The sequence below is a fragment of the Sturnira hondurensis genome, unplaced genomic scaffold, assembly GCF_014824575.4.
Source record: "Sturnira hondurensis isolate 20B ecotype Veracruz unplaced genomic scaffold, ASM1482457v3 Scaffold0014430, whole genome shotgun sequence".
In the NCBI taxonomy this organism is placed as follows: domain Eukaryota; kingdom Metazoa; phylum Chordata; class Mammalia; order Chiroptera; family Phyllostomidae; genus Sturnira; species Sturnira hondurensis.
In genome coordinates, this window is record NW_028087061.1 from 2,497,544 (window position 1) to 2,515,834 (window position 18,291).

General features: G+C 41.8%; 1 protein-coding gene across 3 annotated transcripts in view; it reads right to left on the bottom strand.

Annotated features, from left to right (window-relative positions):
• MAPK14 (mitogen-activated protein kinase 14) overlaps positions 1-17,499 on the bottom strand; it is a 64,939-nt gene extending 47,440 nt beyond the window's left edge. The window contains exon 1 of one of the 3 annotated variants that reach the window (XM_037063314.1): positions 16,941-17,493. In XM_037063314.1, the coding sequence (XP_036919209.1) occupies positions 16,941-17,056 (116 nt within the window). In that variant the 5' untranslated portion in view covers positions 17,057-17,493. Of the gene's footprint in view, positions 1-16,940 lie in introns of all 3 variants that reach the window. The other 2 variants (XM_037063313.1, XM_037063315.1) reach the window with 2 other exon arrangements.
• Between the last annotated feature and the right edge of the window lie 792 nt (positions 17,500-18,291).

Consider the following 18,291-nt stretch of genomic DNA (forward strand, 5'->3'; position numbering starts at 1 on the left):
TGGGCTATATTTAACACTTACACTAATAACTTTACAAGATATAGTTATATTTACTTTCCAAAATAAGAAACTAGAGGTCGGAAACATGAACAGCTCACCCAAGGTCATTTAACTCATATGCAGTGAGATTCAAACCCAAGTCTGTCTAATTTCAATGCTGACTCTTTCCAGGATGAGGACAACCCTAGGACCAACTTTTGGCTTTACCCTCATTATAATGATTCACTTACTAGTGTTACCAGTTGGGAAGATTCCTCTTAAATCACATTCTAAAAACTACAACTACAAATAAAACCTTGTTTTCATGAACAGCATCATAAAGTGAAATTATCTTTACGATGATCAGATTCTCCAAACTAAAATTCAGGATAGGATATATTGCTTAATAAGTTTGTCCCCCCGATGTAAATTCACATGAGATCTTCCAAAGTTACAGTTAATTCACATTTTATAAAATTATTGATGTGATTTCACAAAAATAAAGGAACATATGTAAAAATAATTAAAAGTAGTTATTATAATATTAGGATGTCACTGTCATACATCTACTGCTGATCATGATACGGTGCCTAAGACATAATAATATTCATTAAGGAAATTGAATGTTTTGTTACATATTCACACTTGCCTCCCCCTCAACTGGCAAAAAAAATGGCTTACTAGATTCTTAATAAATCCTAATATAATTTTGTTTAACTTCTAAATTTATTTACACATACCACCCTGCTTTATTCCACAAAGGATTTAAAGCAGCCAGGAAATATATCCTACAACTTAACACAATAATAAGTGATCGAGGGAAAATAAGTAAAAATTCAATGTGGGCAAGGTTAGCACAAAGTGTTTATCAGGAGGACCTTTCTAAAAATAGGGTTGAGATGGGCCTCAAATTTGGTTCCTAGTCCACTAAAGCCACCACAAACCCGCCTGCCTTGTGCAGTTAAGACACGTGTCAGAGGAACCACATAATAAAAACAAGCCAGGTAGTCAGGAGAACTGAAGAGAGGCATAATTACTCCTGCAATAAAGCCAGAGAAAAGTCCTCCTGTGCATGTGTATGAAGGAGACACACAATGTGGCAAAAATGTCCTATCAACATCGTTACGCAAATACCATACGTGTTGCAGGTGGCTCTTGTCTTAGAGCATCCACCAGGGGAGACTTTCTTGAAGCCAAAACACAGTTCATTATCAGCAACGGAGGGAGGGGAGTATAAAACAGCGTGCCATGCTGCTGCGACAGACGTAATCCGAGAGGAAATCTTGCGTGTGTTTGGAAAGACAGATGATAAACTCCATATTCCTTAGACAACCCTCCAAGGCCATTCCCATCAACCAAGCTTTTGATAGGTACGGACATGACTGTGTGCTCCTGTTCCATGCCTGGCACCTGGCTTGCAGATTTACTGTTACAAGATAAAGGCAGATCAATATTCTTTGACAGTCAGCTGAGCTGGCAGGTAGAGGGAGACACCCTCCTAAAAGGTAAGGTGCTGCCTAAGCCGGACAAGTGCCCAAGTCCACAAAACATGAAAGTACCAGTGACGATGGCACCAGGATTCTCCTCAAAAGACAATCTGGACTTTCCCCAAAGAACGAAGAACAAGCAATCAGCTGGCAAGTCCCTGAGTCATTTATGGAGATCACAGCAATTTTATAATTTCTTTCAATGGTTATAGGTGGCTTTTCTAATCTCTAAATGATGTTAATAAGGAAAAGGCAGCCCTCAATATGGTTAACAGGAAGAGCACATCAATGGAAATACTTACTCTTCTACTGATCACACAATTTCAGGCTTTTTCCCAACTTAAATTCAAGTTAGTAACAGCCTTCAAAATGTGCCTTCTGAATAACTAATTCAGACTAACTGGTACTTTCCCTTTACCTATAATACTTGATACACATTTCAGTAGATACCATACTGGAAATATTTTTCGGTACATATATCCCTCTACTCCAGAAACCTACTTTTTCTCTCTATAACACTACCCCACTGGGGGAGTAACCCAGCTGCTGGGCTGTGATGCTGTATGTGGGGAAGGGGTCCGAGAGGGAGCAGGCATTTGCTCTGCTCTCTGTTGGCTTTCAGTCACTTCCGCCACTTCCCCCAAGCAAACTGGGCCCTTCTGGTGCTGATTCCCCTGTGGGTGGGCTTGTGCGAGTTCTAGGACCCTGTGGGTCTCTCCAAGGAACTCTCCTGTGAGGCTGGGAATCTCTCCCGGCGCCTCAACCCCCACAGGTGTTTTCAACTGGTGTTTTGAGGCTTATTTCCCAGAGTTGGGACCCTGAGTTGTACAGTCTGTCTCGCTCCCCAGTTTTGCCTGGTTTATCTGTGCGCAAATGTGGGTCCACCTGGTCAGCCAACTGCCTTGCACACCACGCCCCTCCACAATCCACTGCCTCACTGGGTCCACCCGCTGTCACCTTGCACACCTGGGGTCTACAAGCCACCGCTTTTTTTGCCAGGACCCCTCTCTGCCCACCTGCCCGACTCCGCCCCACCTACCAGTTTGGATGAATGTGTCTCTTTTAACTCCTGGGTTGGTTGTTGGACTTCCATACAGTTCAATTTTCTGTCAGTACTGGTTGTAGTTTTTTATTTGTTTTTAAATAGTTGTTGTCCTTATTTTGGTTGTGAGAGGAGGCACAGTGTATCTACCCTTGCCTCCATCTTGGCCGGAAGCCCTATTTGTTTCTTTTAAAACAATTATTTTCCAAATCCTCATTAGAATGTTGTCATCATCAATACACCTTCCTTACTTTTGTGTTTGAAAATTTCAGTAACAAATGTTTTTGCCGTTATCATAAATTTTAACTCCTTTCAAGAAAATCTGAAATATGAAATAAACTAACCACATATTACATTGTAACTATTTAGTATCACTATCAGTCCACTTCGCCCTGCTGCTACAATGAAAAGGCCTTTACGGGGGTAATGGTGTTTATAAGCTTCACATCCAGGAAAGTATCTTCCAAATACATGCTGTAAACATGGCTACACAGTATGTAACAGGCAATAATGTGACTTACAACTTTGGGGGTTTGCTCAGTCTGTGATTCCCCATCTTATGACATGCACATATTTTTTACAGCAATGCTCAGAATATTAGTTATCTACTTCAGGATAAAAATTACTGCCAAATTTCACGTCCTACACAAGATTTATCATCTCACAGCTTTTGTGAGTCAGGAATTTGGGAGCAGCTTAGCTGGGTATTTCTGGCTCACGGTCTCTCCTGAGGTTGCAGTCAAGACGCTGGCCAAAGCTTCAGCTGCCTGAAGGCCTGACTGAGACTGGAGGATCCACTTCTCAGGTGGCTCTCGCACGTGGAGAAGACAGGTCTCAGCTCTCCACACCGTGGGCCTCTCCACAGGGCTGCCTCATGAGCCTTCTCAACACAGCAGCTGGCCTCCCCTAAAGTAGTGGTTCTCGGCAGAGGGCAACTGGACCCCCCTCCCCAGGGGACCTTTTACATGTCAAACATTTTTAGCTGTCACAACTGGTGTGTGTGTTGGGGTGGGGGTAGGGGGTTTACTGACACCTAGTGGGTAGCTGCCAAAGATATTGCTAAACATCCTTCACAACAAAGAATTATCTGGCCCCAAACACCAATAATACTGAGGTTGAGAAACTGCCCTAGAGCAACTGATCTCAGAGGAAGAACAAGACAAAGGCCACAACGTCTTATGACCAACCTCTGGCGAGCAGTCCCGTTCCTGCCACATTCCACACATTAGAGAGCTGAGTTACTAAGTACGGTCTTCACACAACGGGAGGAGAATTAAGCTCCATCTCTTTAAGGGAGGTGTTCAAAATATTTTATGGCCATACTTTTACACTTGATCTTAGCCAAAAGGCCGAGAAGCAATATGGCCATATTTTTAAAGCATTACACTTACCAATTTGGTATTTTTCTTTTTTAAATTAAACTTATTGTAATGACATTAGTTAATAAAATTATGTAAGTTTCAGGTATACAATACTAGAGCACATCATCTGCATACAATATTATGTGTTCACCAACCCAAAGAAACTTGTTTTTTTAAATAAAAATACTGGAATTTCCAAGATAGCTCATTTACTCTTGGGAACACGAGACAAAATCTTATCAGTGCTCTAGAAAAATAACTGAAATTCTATTTAACAAAGCTATTTTTGCATCCCAGTGAATGTCTCTGTTTATAGTACTTTAATGAGCTGATCTCAAAAAATTCTATTAAGCACAAACACATGCAGTCTGGTAAAGAGAAAAGTGAACTAGTAGTGAGAAGACTTGTGTTCTGGTTCAGGTTCTGGCACCTCCTAGCAGATGACCTTGGCCCAAGCTTCTATGAACCCATCCCCAAATCAATGGAACGGTGATGTGACCAGCCCTGTTTATCTCCCACTGACACTTGAGGCTCCAGATAATTATGTGAAAGTATTATGAACTATAAAAAATGGGTAATTTTAAATGTTTCAAGATGAAAAGAACAAGCATGGGGCTTATCACATAGTCAAGTCCCAATATCTTTTAGAGCTCTTAATTTCAAATTTGAGGTTGAGTATTTCTCTGAAATTACAGTAGCATGGGCAGATTATCAAAACCTAACTGAGAGCCTATATCCTTGATCACCTGTTGTCATGCTAAGGATCACAGAAACTCAAATACAGTTTCTGTAAGTTAATAGGCATACTTATCAGCAATTATTAGATAAGAACTATTAAAATCAGCAATATAATGTCGCCAATACTTAATGCAATGACACTGAACTGCGAAAAACTATTCCTGTCTATATCTGTTTCCCAATTTAGACAGACTGAGGGCGAGCAGAAGCTACAGTTTATCCTTAGCATCTAGCCCAGTGCCTGGAAAATCCTGCAAGATTAATAAGTACACACCTAAGCAGACAGTTCCTGACCTCAAGGAACTGAGAAATCTAGGTGGGGAGCCAGAATGAACAGAGACACATAAAAAATTACTGAAGACTTTTCACAAAGCAACACATGTGCTTCCTGCAATCCACTCCATCCCTCAGGCAGACCAGTGTAGGGACACTTCCTCGCTACTTCAAACCCAGCTCTCTACTGCCTACAAAAGTGCAGTTTGCCTTAGCCCTACTCCAGACCTAAGTCTTTTAAAGATTTTATTTATTTATTTTTAGAGAGAGGGGAGGGAGTGAGAAAGACAGGGAGAGACAGATCAATGTGTGAGAGAGACAATCGGCCGTCTCCCGTCTATGCCCTGACGGCGGCCCAAACCACAATCCAGGCATGTGCCCTGACCAGGGATTGAGTTTGCAACATTTCACTTTGCAGGACAACACCCAACCAACGGAACCACACTGGTCAGGGCCCAGACCTACTCTTGATTTTGGTGGGTAGGACCCAAGCACCTGTGTGTTTAAAAGCTCCACAAGTGACCCTGAAGAGCAACCAGCATTAAGAACTGGGTTCATCCAACTGAGATATTCCTCCATTAGGCCAGTTCACCTCAAATCTAAGTCTCTTAGTTGCGGTTTCTCCTGGTAACCTAAAAATGTTCCCTCTCCTCCTCTCCAAACACTGCCCATCCTTCAAAAGAATCTTCAAATTCTTCTCCCTCCATGAAACCATCTACTATTAATACTATAGCTCATAATGCCCCATCTCTCCACATATATCAATATTTTATATATATAGTACATTAATATTTTTTTATTTCTTTTATACACTGGCGAACATTTAACATTGTCTGATATACATCAAAAGATTTCCTTTCCTACTGTAAGTCTAAAATACAAACATAAATATATATGAGGTCTGTCCAGAAGGTATCCAGCCATGTAATATTAAAGAGACATTTATTGAAGAAGATACAAGATTCAAGAAACATTGTACATAGTGATGCCTCAGTTCCCTTCAGAGCAGGCACCTTGGGACCTCCCACATTCTCCCAATCACCATCAGCTGTCCCGTCGTATTTCCCTGAATCTCATCGATGGTCTGAAATCTGTTCCCTTTCAAAGGTGATTTTAGTTTTGGAAAAAGCCAGAAGTCACAGGGCACCAAATCTGGGCTGTAGTGGGTCTTAGTCACCTGGGTGATTTGATGTTTTGCCAAAATCCTCTGCACGAGACGTGATGCATGGGGGGGGGGCACTGTCGTGATGAAGCTGCCCATCACCAGTTGCCCACAGCTGCAGCCTTCTGAATCATCCAGACAGCTTTTGCAGTAGAATGTTCAAGCTTAATGCAAAATTTGATGCAGATTTGTTATTATACTCACTCAGTCATTTTGAATGTGACGGCCACACAGTACACATGCTCACTCAATGGCATCTACTACCCCAACTTCACTAGTACAGTGAAGTCACTGTTCACACATGCACGTTCCAGTCTACTCTCCTTGGCTGCCAGGTGATATCCATGTCGCACAAATTGTTCTTGTCATATAAATAATGGTTGGACTTTTTTCCAGACAGACCTTGTATACACACACATATTCCAAACTTTCAAAATTAGGGTGACTTAAATATCTAGAGTAATAGACATCTTCAGATAATTTGCTCATTTCCTGATTGTAATTTTCATGACAACTATCATTCACCAATGATAAGCTTCCTTCAAATACCAGCTCTACATACCTAAGGCTGAACCACACAATTTTACAACGTGAATCTATTCCTAGGATAGTTAGTGCCATGTCTCTTGAGTGTTTTGTCCTCAATAATGCGTAGAAAAATAATCGAGGGAAATCATGAAATGCTACATTTCAACAGACTAAAAATCCAAAGGGTGAGATATTCTTGAGATTAAGTTTGGAAGTACAAACCTGGACACACAGTATATGAACAAGGCCACTGTGGAGACTGTTTCAGGAATGGATTCGTAAGGAATATGCACAGAAAGTACATTGTTTCTATATTTTGTGCAGGTAGAAGGTTCAAATTACCTGATCTCATTTTTATTCATGGACAATCAATTCAAATATACAGAATACACAAGTAGTTCTCAACCACGTACCCTCAGGGGGCATGGGTTAATGTCTAGATATTTTAGGCTGTCCCAACTGAGGGCTGCCACTGGCATCTAGTGGGCAGGGTAGAGGGACACTGTTAAACATCTCGCAGTGCACAAGACAGCCTCCACAACAAAAAAATGTATCCCACCCAAAATGTCAATAGATTGAGTAACCCTAGGTAAGAATACGTACCCTAGGGAATGTACACGCAGCTCGAGAGATGCCCATTATACTTTGTTCTCTTAGTTAGCTACTTTTCCCCTTTTGCTCCCTTTACCGTCAGTATCATTTACTGAGATTATTCATTTCAAAGCATAAAGGCACTTAGGATCTCAAACTAGGAATCAGAAAATGAAGCAAGCTAAATTTATAATTTGGGATGAGGACATTATTAGAAATACATCAATATAAGATACCAACATCAATATTTCACTTAAATTCAATACTAATAGTATCAGGAAGTCATATTTTATTATACCAAGTTAGGAAGATAACTAAGATTTTCACCAGCATTTGGCAGTCTGGAGAAAAAAACATAAATAGAAACTATTATTCAAAAATCTAAGTACAAAAAGGTTCAAGCTAGCTAAAGCCCTAGATGCAGGATTTGACAGAAAAGGAAATAAAGAAATAGCTATTGGGGATAGTAAGAATAAAGTGATTAGCCCTGGCTGGTGTGGCTCAGTGGATTGAGCACCGGCTTGTGAACCAAGGGGCTGTGGGTTCGATTCCCAGTCAGGGCACATGCCTGTGTTGCAGGCAAGTTTTGTACAAGTTTTGTACAAGTTTGTACAAGTTTGTACAAACCCCTGGTGGGGGGGGGGCATGTGAGAGGCAACCACACAGACGTTCCTCTCCCTCTCTTTCTCCCTCTCTAAAAATAAATAAAATCTTTTAAAAAAGAATAAAGTGATTATTTCTGGGAATAAAGTTATATCTACTACAGGGATGAGGAAATGTAAAAAAGAGTTCAATATCCATCTACATAAACCAGACACCTCAACCTGAGTGCCACAAGGCAGTCGAAGGACATGAGTAGGGCAGATTACTTTGTGAGAAACTCTCACAGCAGACACTACCTTAAGTGGAAGTATAGGGCTGGGTTAAGGATTAAGAGGACCTTTACCCTCCGAGTCCCTTCCTTCCCCTAAAACAGAGCCTTCTGAGCCCTCGGCAGATCAAAAGAAGTAGTTCTGACCTCTTGTAGGCCACGCTGACGTCATCACTTTCTAGATCTGAATCATCAGATGGAAAGGCTTCTCTGACACTGAGTTCCAACACGTATCCCCGCATAAAGTTGCTGTAGATGTAAAAAATGACCAGTATGTCACCAGGTTCAAGAGAGACAACAGAAGACTCTAAAAGAAGATTGCAAGGGAAGCCCTAGGAATATAAAGGTAGATTTGAGATGGCAATTTAAGTTTTTTAAAAATTGCAGGAAAAAAGGCTCTTTCCAAAAGAGGACTTCCACGGCAATCTGAGGAAACATAAGTATTTCGCTCGTAGAATGATACTTTCAAGAACAGAAACCCTTCCTGCTTTTGTGGTTTTTTAAATCTTAATAAACACATCACCTAGTACAGAGCCTGACACTGGAAATACTGAATTAATTAATTTTAGAAAACAAAGGGGACTACTGGTATGTGTTTTTTTTTTGTTATGGTCACGTGCTCCATGATGCCTACACTCTGGATGTAGGACTGGACGAGCAACCGAAGCGTACTTGTGGGCAGGCAGGCTGACAGTGAGAGACGCACATGCCACATACCTTCCTTCATGTCACAGGCTCGGTGACCACACCTCCGCAGCCTAAGGGAGGAGGTTTTCAGGAAAATAAGGAAATCTGTAACAACATCATTCAAAGTAACAGGAGCTAACATGTTCAAGGCCTAAAGTTACTCAGACAGCAGATCTAAACAAAATAAACATTTGTCCTACAACCTTTCTGTTATGTTGCCATGGGAATCTGTGTTTAGGAACACTTATTTTCTGCAACCAGAGCAGTAAAAGGTGGGACAGCTTTCATGAAAGGAGAAACTTGTACCTGTGAAGGCAGAGAAGACAATAAATCCTACAGATTTTTACAGGATCATATATTTGTAGAATTTTTCGATTCATAGAATTTCTTCAGCCCTGGCTGGTGTAGCTCAGTGGATTGAGTGCCGGCCTGAGAACCGAATGGTCGCTGGTTCGATTCCCAGTCAGGGCACATGCCTGGGTTGTGGGCTGGGGCCCTGGTTGGGGGCATGCAAAAGGCAGCCACAAGCTACACAACAATGTTCCTCTTCCTCTCTTTCTCCCACCCTTCCCCTCTCTCTAAAAAAAAATAAATAAAATCTTTAAAAAATAAAATAAAATTTTTTCAAGTTAACAAAGAAGTTCTGGGGCCTCATAGCCGAAACATTAGTAGCAGGTAACAACAATCCCACCTCTGCTAAAATTACTATAATGAAGGAATGGTGGAGGAAGGTAAAGTAGATACAGGGCCAAATAAATGAGACCTTAAAGGTAGAGGGAAGGTAAAAATGACTTTTAAAATATGACCTGATAGTAAGAAAAAACCTAGAAGCCCAATGATGTTAGAAAACATTTAATCTGCCAGAAGGCTAATCTTTTGTCAAAAGTCTAGAGATAATCTCTTCGCTCCCTTCCTTTTGGCAACACAAACCTGAAAAGGTGAGGTGAGCCCATACTTTTTAAAGAGCTTGAGTACCCTCAATTTCCAGGGCCCACCAAAAGCACTGGCTTTGGGACTCTGAGCTTTCTGGAATGAGACTTGTGAGCATTGGCAGGGCTGTGCACCAATTCACCTGACTCTCCCATTCCACCCTACACTATTGGGTTGGCCAAAAAGACCATTTAATTTTTTCCATAAAATAAAAGACACATTTTTTTACCCTGGCTGGTGTGACTCAATGAATTAAGGGCCAGCCTGTGAACCAAAGGGTCACCAGTTCAATCCCCAGTCAGGGTACATGCCTGGGTTACAGGCCAGGTGCCAAGTAGGGAGGCATGTAAGAGGCATCCACACATTGATGTTTCTCTCCCTCTCCTTCTCCCCCCTCCCCCGCTTCCCCTCTAAAAATAAGTAAATGAAATCCTTGAAATAAATAAATAAAACGACTGCTAAAAAAAGACCCATTTTTCATTTTCACCAATAACTTTATTGATTTGGATGTTTTGAGTATGTCTGCTATCTCCCACATGGTATAACGTTGATTGTTCTCAATAATGTCTCAATTTGGTCACTATGAACTTCAACTGGTCTAGTCAACTGTGGAGCTCTGTCCAGTGAAAAATCTCCAGCACAAAACTTCACAAACCACTTTTGACACATTTGATCAGTCACAGCACCTTCTCCATACACCGCACAAATATTTTTTTGCATCAGTTGGTTTTACCTTTCTTGAAGTAACAAAATGTAATATATTGGAAATGTTGCATATTTTCTTCTATCTTCAATATTAAAATGGTTACACAAAAATTCACCAATTTTAAGGGTTTTTTAAAGTTTTTTTTAAATGCACGCTGATATGACAGGTGTCATAAAACAATCTAACAGAATTGTTTTCAAGGAAGTTGGAAACAAGTAAGATCTACTAGAGCCATCTTACAGAAAAAAACAAACAAACTTTTTGGCTAACACAATACAATTAGCATCTGTAATTGATAAAAACAGAAATAAAACCCCCAGAGCAGAATGATCTGTTAAAATATAAGTTAGATCATGTCTCTTCTCTGGGCATAACCCTCCATGGCTCCCCTCCTCATCCAAGAGTCAAAGACACTGTTCTTACAGAGGCAAAAAAGACCCTACACGACCCCTGCACGTGTGCAGCCCCTCTACCTCCTCCTACCATGACTATTCGGCCCCTGGTTCACTGGGCTCTAGCCAACGGGTCTACTAGCTATTCCTAGAGAACAAAGGGTCTTTGCCTCAGGGCCTCTGCACCAGCCGACTGATCCCTCAGCCTGAAACCTTCTTTCCTCCACGCCCACATCCAACAGGTGTTCTACCTCACCTCCCTCAGGTTTGTGCTCAACTGTCATTTCATCCAAGGCCTACTCTGCCTACCCCACATAAAAGTACAACAGAGCCATCCCCAGTACTTCCTCTCCTTTCCTTGCTTCCTTTCCCCCATAGCACTTATCACTTGACATGCTATCAATTTTACTTATTTTCTATTTCTATTTCCACCCCCCCCTTAGAATATAGTTTCTTATAGGCAGAAATTTTTGTCTGTTTTTCCCAGTAGGTGCTCAAAGTATCAATATATACAGAGTCCTATCCTCAAAGAGATTAATTAGCATGAACACATCTTCTATTCCTTTGCCTCCTAACCCTATACCCTGTAATACTTCTAAGTTCAGACAGTGGCACTAAAATCTACTCATTGTCCTAAGCCAAAACTCGGGGTCTTTCTGTACCTCTTTCTCCCCCACATTCCACCTGGAAACCAAGCATGTCAGAACCCAGGACCCATTTTTTAAACGTGCAGAATTCACAGGCCATCATTTTCTTCTTCCCTAACATAAAATTTTAAAAGAATAAAAGGCTGAAAAGTCAGTTAATTTTATAAATCTTTAACACACACGTACTTAATTTATGGAAGCACTATACAAAGAAAAACTACTTCTAATAGTGAAAGCTTCATTTATAAAAAAAAAATTTAAAGTTTAAAGAGATCTTTTTGTTGTCCCGAAGAAACATGTGCATGACTTCCAAGTACATGGCAAACCTGAGATGAAATCTCTACAGTTCAAGTCAGAGAACCCAGTTTACAATGAGGTTTTGGGGTTTTTTTTTTTGCTAAGCACTACAGTACTTGTAACTCTTGGATAGGAACAAATCAGTACCAAATTTCACAGTAAAAAGCAAAAATCCAATGTATTTTCACAGGTCTGGAGAGGCAATTATTTCTATTTATAACCTATACTTACATAACACAACCATACACAGAAGTCCCAAATTTACAAAATGTACATTGAAGAATTTCAAACCAACAAGATTCATAAATTCAGGAATTAACTATGTGCACATTGTCTAATAATTTTGTAGGGAAAAATTTAATCTGCACAACGAATTCATTTTTCAGTTCATCAATTCTGAGGAAGAGGCGTGACTTGAATGAGTCAGGGCATCACCCCGCAGACCAGCCGTGCACTGGCACTGGTGGGACTGGTTGCCCATAATCACAGCTCCATCACAAGTGACCCAGCAACCCTGATTCACAAAAGGAAGGAGCAGGGAGGCAAAGAGCACAACCTCAGCAGCAGGTACAGGAAAGGAGCTTTTTAAAGTCTGGAAACCCCAGAATCAGTCCAAGGAGCACTGACAAGTATGCCATTCCTTCAATGAAAAAGTCCAGCTCCTCAGCTACATAACTCAGCTAACGATGCCAGCCTTCATAAAGCCAGGGAAAATTGAATGATAATACTTTGGATGGAAATACTTTATGAAGTATAAAATCCCATTAAAATCCCAGTTAAATCTAAAGTGGGAGTGATTAAACTCAGTGAATTCTTCCACCTTTGAATCCTAAGGCGGGGGGTGGGGGTGGGGGTGGGGGGGGTGGCTCAAGCACCATCTGCGCAGCTGCCCATGAAAAGCAAAGTCAACGTACAGATCCCTTCTGAGGACAAGTCAGAGTGAAATCAAAAGCAGAGCACTCCTTAGCATCAAAAAATTAAACTGGCAGCCCTGGCCAGATGGCACAGTTAGTTGGAGCGACACCCCATACACTAAAAGGTTGCGGGTTCAATCCAAGTCAGGGTCCAACCTAGGCTGCAGATTCCCTGGTCAGGCGCATACCCAACTGATCGATGTTTCTCTCTCCTCCCCACTCCTTTTCCTTTCTTATATCAATTAACATATCCTCAGGTGAGAATTTAAAAAAAGAGAGAAATTAAAACTGGCAAAATTGAGAAGCTAGAGGCCCAGAATATCCTTATTTTAGAACAGGAACCAGTGGGAAAGTATCAGTGAGAAAATGGGGTTTGATAAAGAAAATGACTTTATAGCCAGCTTGATTGAACTCCTTCTTAAAAGTCTTTATGTAGCAACATGAATATTTAAATTTACTGGTTAGCACTGATAACACGTAGCCAATGACATCACCTTTGTTACAAAGAAAAGCAAATGGGAAGAAAGATCAGCCTGGGCCTATTATCACCACAAGAAAAGTAAAGGGCAAACCCTTCTCACTGATCAGTCCAGGAAATCACCTTTGCATACTCAATAATGACATATTTCTATCTACTTGTGCCCTGGCTCATCCTAAAAATTTTTTTAAAATAAAAGATTTAAAATGGTGAATGGCATTAATACTAAAAAAATTAGCTTCAAGCCCTGGCTGGCATAGCTCAGTGGATTGAGCGCCGGCCTGCAAACCACACAATCGAGGTTCGATTCCCAGTCAGGGCACATGCCTGGGTTGCAGGCCAGTTCCCAGCAGGGGACTCACAAGAAGCAACCATACACTGATATTTCTCTCCGTCTCTCCTTCCCTTCCCCTCTAAAGATAAATAAATAAAATCTTAAAAAAATTAGCTTCATTTATTTTTATTATATTCATTAATATACCATCTTGTTCCACAAGCATTTGGGGAGCTGGATTTGATTTCTTAGTAAAACCTGTCAACCTCTTACTACAAGTCTTGTTATATACGTTATATACTGATGATAAACATCATAAACTGCACGGCACAATGCCAGAAACAATAAGCAATCCATAAAATGTGATTACTATTCACATCAGGCTGTAAGCTCTCTGAGGGGAAGGTATTACCTCGCTCTGTCTTGTCTGCTCTCAGGTCTACAGTTGGTGCTTAATAAATGCCACTGAATAAATAATTGAATATGATTTAAAAACAATTCTCAACTCTCAGCTATTTTACATTACCAGTGCCTCCCACCTCCTCTAATCAACAGCAAGGGTCTGGAAAACCATACCCCAGAGAAAAGGCATTTAAGTTCCTGTTTGTATTTCCTTAAAATAACCACAAAGATTCCTGTCCCAAAACCACAAAATCAATGCTTTGCAACAATGTATTCTTAAACAATTTTACTTCATTTCCCCTCAAACAATGCACAAAGTTCCTTAAAACTGCAAGACTTAGTTTAGTTCCCTTTCCTCTTTAAAAAGGAAAGGCATATTTATAAAACCCTGTAATTCTCAAATGTCTAGTATGATTCCTTGATCTTTATTTAATTCATGGATGGCTTATCATACTGGCTCTATGTGCTTTTTTATTATATATTTAGTATAAGTTAAAATAATAAAAATTGCCTTACTATAAAAAATAAAATTTTAAATTACACATCAAAGTATATCAGATCAAAATTAGGAAACTGACACATTTCAGTTTCCTAATGTTACATGTTACATTGCTTAAAATACTTTCAACAACACTTTTGGGAAAAGACTTCAGGCCTAGTTCTACAAGTCACACAAGAAATTCTGTGTTATTCCTTTTTAGTTGAGATTCCTCTTAGGTATAAAACAGTATCACCAACCTGATTGCTAAATCTTTTTCACAATATTTTAGTACAAATTCTCTAAATTATGTGAATTCAATTGCATTTGGTCATTTCCTAAAATCAAATCTGCACTCAAAGGATGAATGAAGATGGTGAAAAAAAATTACAGGCACCAAAATGAATTCTAAAAAAAGTTACAAAAGGAAGTATTTTCTGCCACCTGTGAAAAGTTGCTAATGGAAAGGACAACTTCAAATAACTACTCTGAATGATATCTCACTTACTTGTAAATCTAAATTCTGATATTTTTAATCCAAAACAGGTTATAGTTGTTTACAGTCAAATTGTGACGTGTATTGGTTGTATTTTCCTCCACCAGTGGGCTACAGGTCACACTGTAAGTCTCCTTCACAGAAATAATACCAAAAGAACACACTCTGCCTCTCTGGAAAGACACACAGGAAACTTAAGGATGGCTGTCTCTGAGGAAAGGAGTAGCATCTTTGCAGAACAGAAGAAAAGACGTTTTACTGAACATACTTTTATACCTTTTGAATTTTATACAAGGTGAAAGTATTACCTGTTTTAAAAAATCTGCTTAACTTAATTACTCCCAAGTGTCAGATATCTCTGGCTTCTAAGCCAGAAAAGTACACTAACACTAAAGAAACACGGAATTCTTTTAATGGCACTGTAAATCTGGATCTCCAGATGCAGAACAGAGCCATTCACACCAACAGCAGGGAAATCTTGCAAGCAGTTCTTTTCAAGTTCACTAAACTCACCATGGTTGAACTATTCTGCTGTATCATTCATTCCATTAAAGTTTAAACATCACTGGTAACAAAAACCTGATACTACAAAAATTAATGTGTCAATTCAAGGATGAAAAACACAGTAAACTAATGAGCTATTAAAGGAGCAATATCCAAATTTATCTTTGGAAATTAGCAAATCAATAACACACATATATAGTAAAATGTTGCAAATTCCCTTAAAACATATGCTGTCTGCATATAAAAATGTGGAAAAGATGTCAGGCACGGTGCTGTCAGAAACACGGTTCAAGCAGCGTGAACTAGATAATGCAATATGATCTCTTGGCTGGACACAATTGCACAATCTCGATTACCGAGAAGATTCTACCAAACAGGAAATTCATGATGTGACTTTAAGAAATGCAGGAATTATATTTAAAGATTAATATGCAGAAATTATATTTAAAGATTAATACATTCGAAAGGCTGGGATTCAAAACAAATAATTTTACAGACCCCTTTTCAAATGCTGCATGGGCATGAATTACATGAATCTTTCAGATCAGGGGCTCTCAAATTACTGTAAATCTAAAATAGAGTGTATAAAACTTTGTAAGGGAAGTTAGTGAAGTTAGTGAATGTTTTGGGTCCGGAAATGTTATGGTATTAATGTAATTTAAAACACACTCACAGTGTGAATTAAAACTGAAATATTCCACATCCTTACGAAAACCATCGTGTACCTCAGGCTATAGATGTAGGTAAGTCCCCTGCAAACTCTCTCAGGGGGCTTTAAAAACTTCTATTCACAAGAATTATCGTAATAAAAAAATATTTACAATATCTCCCAGCATTGTTCAGAACTTTTTGATCTCGAGGGCGTCCAACCGATCTCACTTGCTCCAAATGAGAAAATTGTTTGTCAAACAATGCTTAAATGAGCACTGGAATGTGACTAATCAGTGAGGCCGCCAGTTTCTCAAGCTGCACGGCTCTCGAAGGCACTATCACCCACCCCCAGTCCGCGGAAAGGAAATAAGCCTTCAACCGAATCGGAAACGCGGCACTCAAGCTGGCACAGTGCTCACCGAGATAAAGTCTGTATTTTAAGCTCTATGGGTTGCTCCTAATGGTACTGAGAATTCAAAAAGAACCCTTCTCAAAATGGGATTTCGACAGAGGCTTGCAAAAAAACCGGAAAGGACGCCCTGCGTTGTCAGTTTTGCTCAGAAGACGGCAGCCTCCGGGGTCGGGCTTTGCCCTTCTGATTCTCCCCGCAGCTCCCCGGGCTTGTCTGCTCAGAGGGCAACCTCCGGCGCCCAGAGTGGGTGCACCTCCATAGAGGGTCCTTCTGCTCAACGCTATTAGGGAGACCCTCCCCGGCTCCCCCCCTCGCGAAAGATCCTCCCCGGGTGCCTGCCCCCGGAGCAGCAACTTCCAAGAAGGGAACGCGCAGGGTGCAAACCAGGGTCGAGCGCCAGCACCACCATCCACTGCCCACCGTGGACCTGCGTCCTGCACACGGACGACCACCTACCTAGGTGTGCAGGGTGAGAGGTGCAAGGGGCACAGGAGGCGCTGGACAAGGGTCCAAGGGCAGTCATGCCCTCCCCCAAGGAAAATTCCTGCCGCTTGGTGCAACGCTGAGTCGTGGGGGCAGGCCTGCCTCTGGGACATAAAGGCCAGCTAGCCACCACGGCCCCAGACCCAGTGACACTCACCACACTGAGCCATAGGCGCCGGAACCCACGGGGGACAGGTTCTGGTAACGCTCGGGCACCTCCCAGATTGTCTTGTTCAGCTCCTGCCGGTAGAACGTGGGCCTTTCCTGAGACATCTTCCAGCGGCGGCCGCGCGGGGAGGAGGTGGCCCTCCGGGGCGGCGCCTGCACCCGCACCCGCTCCCTGGCCCTCGTTCCCCACGCTGCAAGGCGGGGATCCCGCACCGGCTGCCTGCACAGGTGCCGCAGCCGCGACCCTGCCGACTCCCGCGCGCGCGGCCCCTACCAGCCGCAGCGGCTAAACGCGCCTCAGCGATGGGGACAAGCTATGCTAATGGGAAGGACACACTCCGGAGCTCAAGGCTGCGCCCTCCACGATCTCCCTGCACCCTCTCCCAGATCAGGCCGACTCCGGGCTGCGCCACGGGTTACCGCTCCAGCTGCTGCCGTTCCAGTAGTCGCCGTTCCAGAAGCAGCGAACAGGAGCCTCCCGCTGTACTCTCGCGAGAAGAGCTCTCGGGACTCTCCGCGAACTGAGATTTTACCCAATATGGAACCTGCCCAAAGGAGGGGGCTGATGAGAGAGGAGGACGGGAGACGCAGTTCTCGCGAGAAGAGAGCAACAGCTGGAGACCAGAAGCACAAATTCACTGTCTGTTCTTTTTAAAGGCGCGAAGGCTGACCGGGGAAGGAGAGGATAAGCTGACAACACATGCCGCGTGCGCCTCACCGTGGTCGGCGGGGCAAATGCCTGGTGGAAAGTGACAGTGACAAACAGGGTGTCGGGAAAGGAGCCAAAAGATCTTTGAACTGCCACTAGTCACCACCAGCAGCAGAGCACCTGTTCTGCGGAACCTGCAATTGCCAAGAAATGATTGCATTTAAAAAAGAGCGAGAAGAGTTCCGGCCAGAAAGCTGTTGCATCCCCATCTGCTCAAGAACATATGGCCAGCTCTTCGGAATTCTAATAAAATTTGTCCCAAAAGCAAATATTAGCCCTGCGCTAAAGCCGACGTATTACATCCAAACTCTCCTAGTAGTTTTAAAACTTTTAGGTGAATAAAAGTCATCCTGGGAGTGTAAAATGCGGATTTCCAGGACCCGCAGGGAGTCTAATTGGATAGGTCTGAGATGGGCACAAAGAATATGCATTTTTCACAATAAACCCCAAGCAATTCTGCTTCAGGGAACACTCTGGTATCTCCCTTTGAGAAGCATTTTTTAAACCAACTGACTCCTGCCCTGAAGAGCTTCCACTGAAGAGGATGTTAAACATTTAATTCAGGTCTCTCAGAGTAAGAAGAACCGGGTAGAGTGGTATTATTAGGCAAGTCAATTGATCTTTCCTAGAC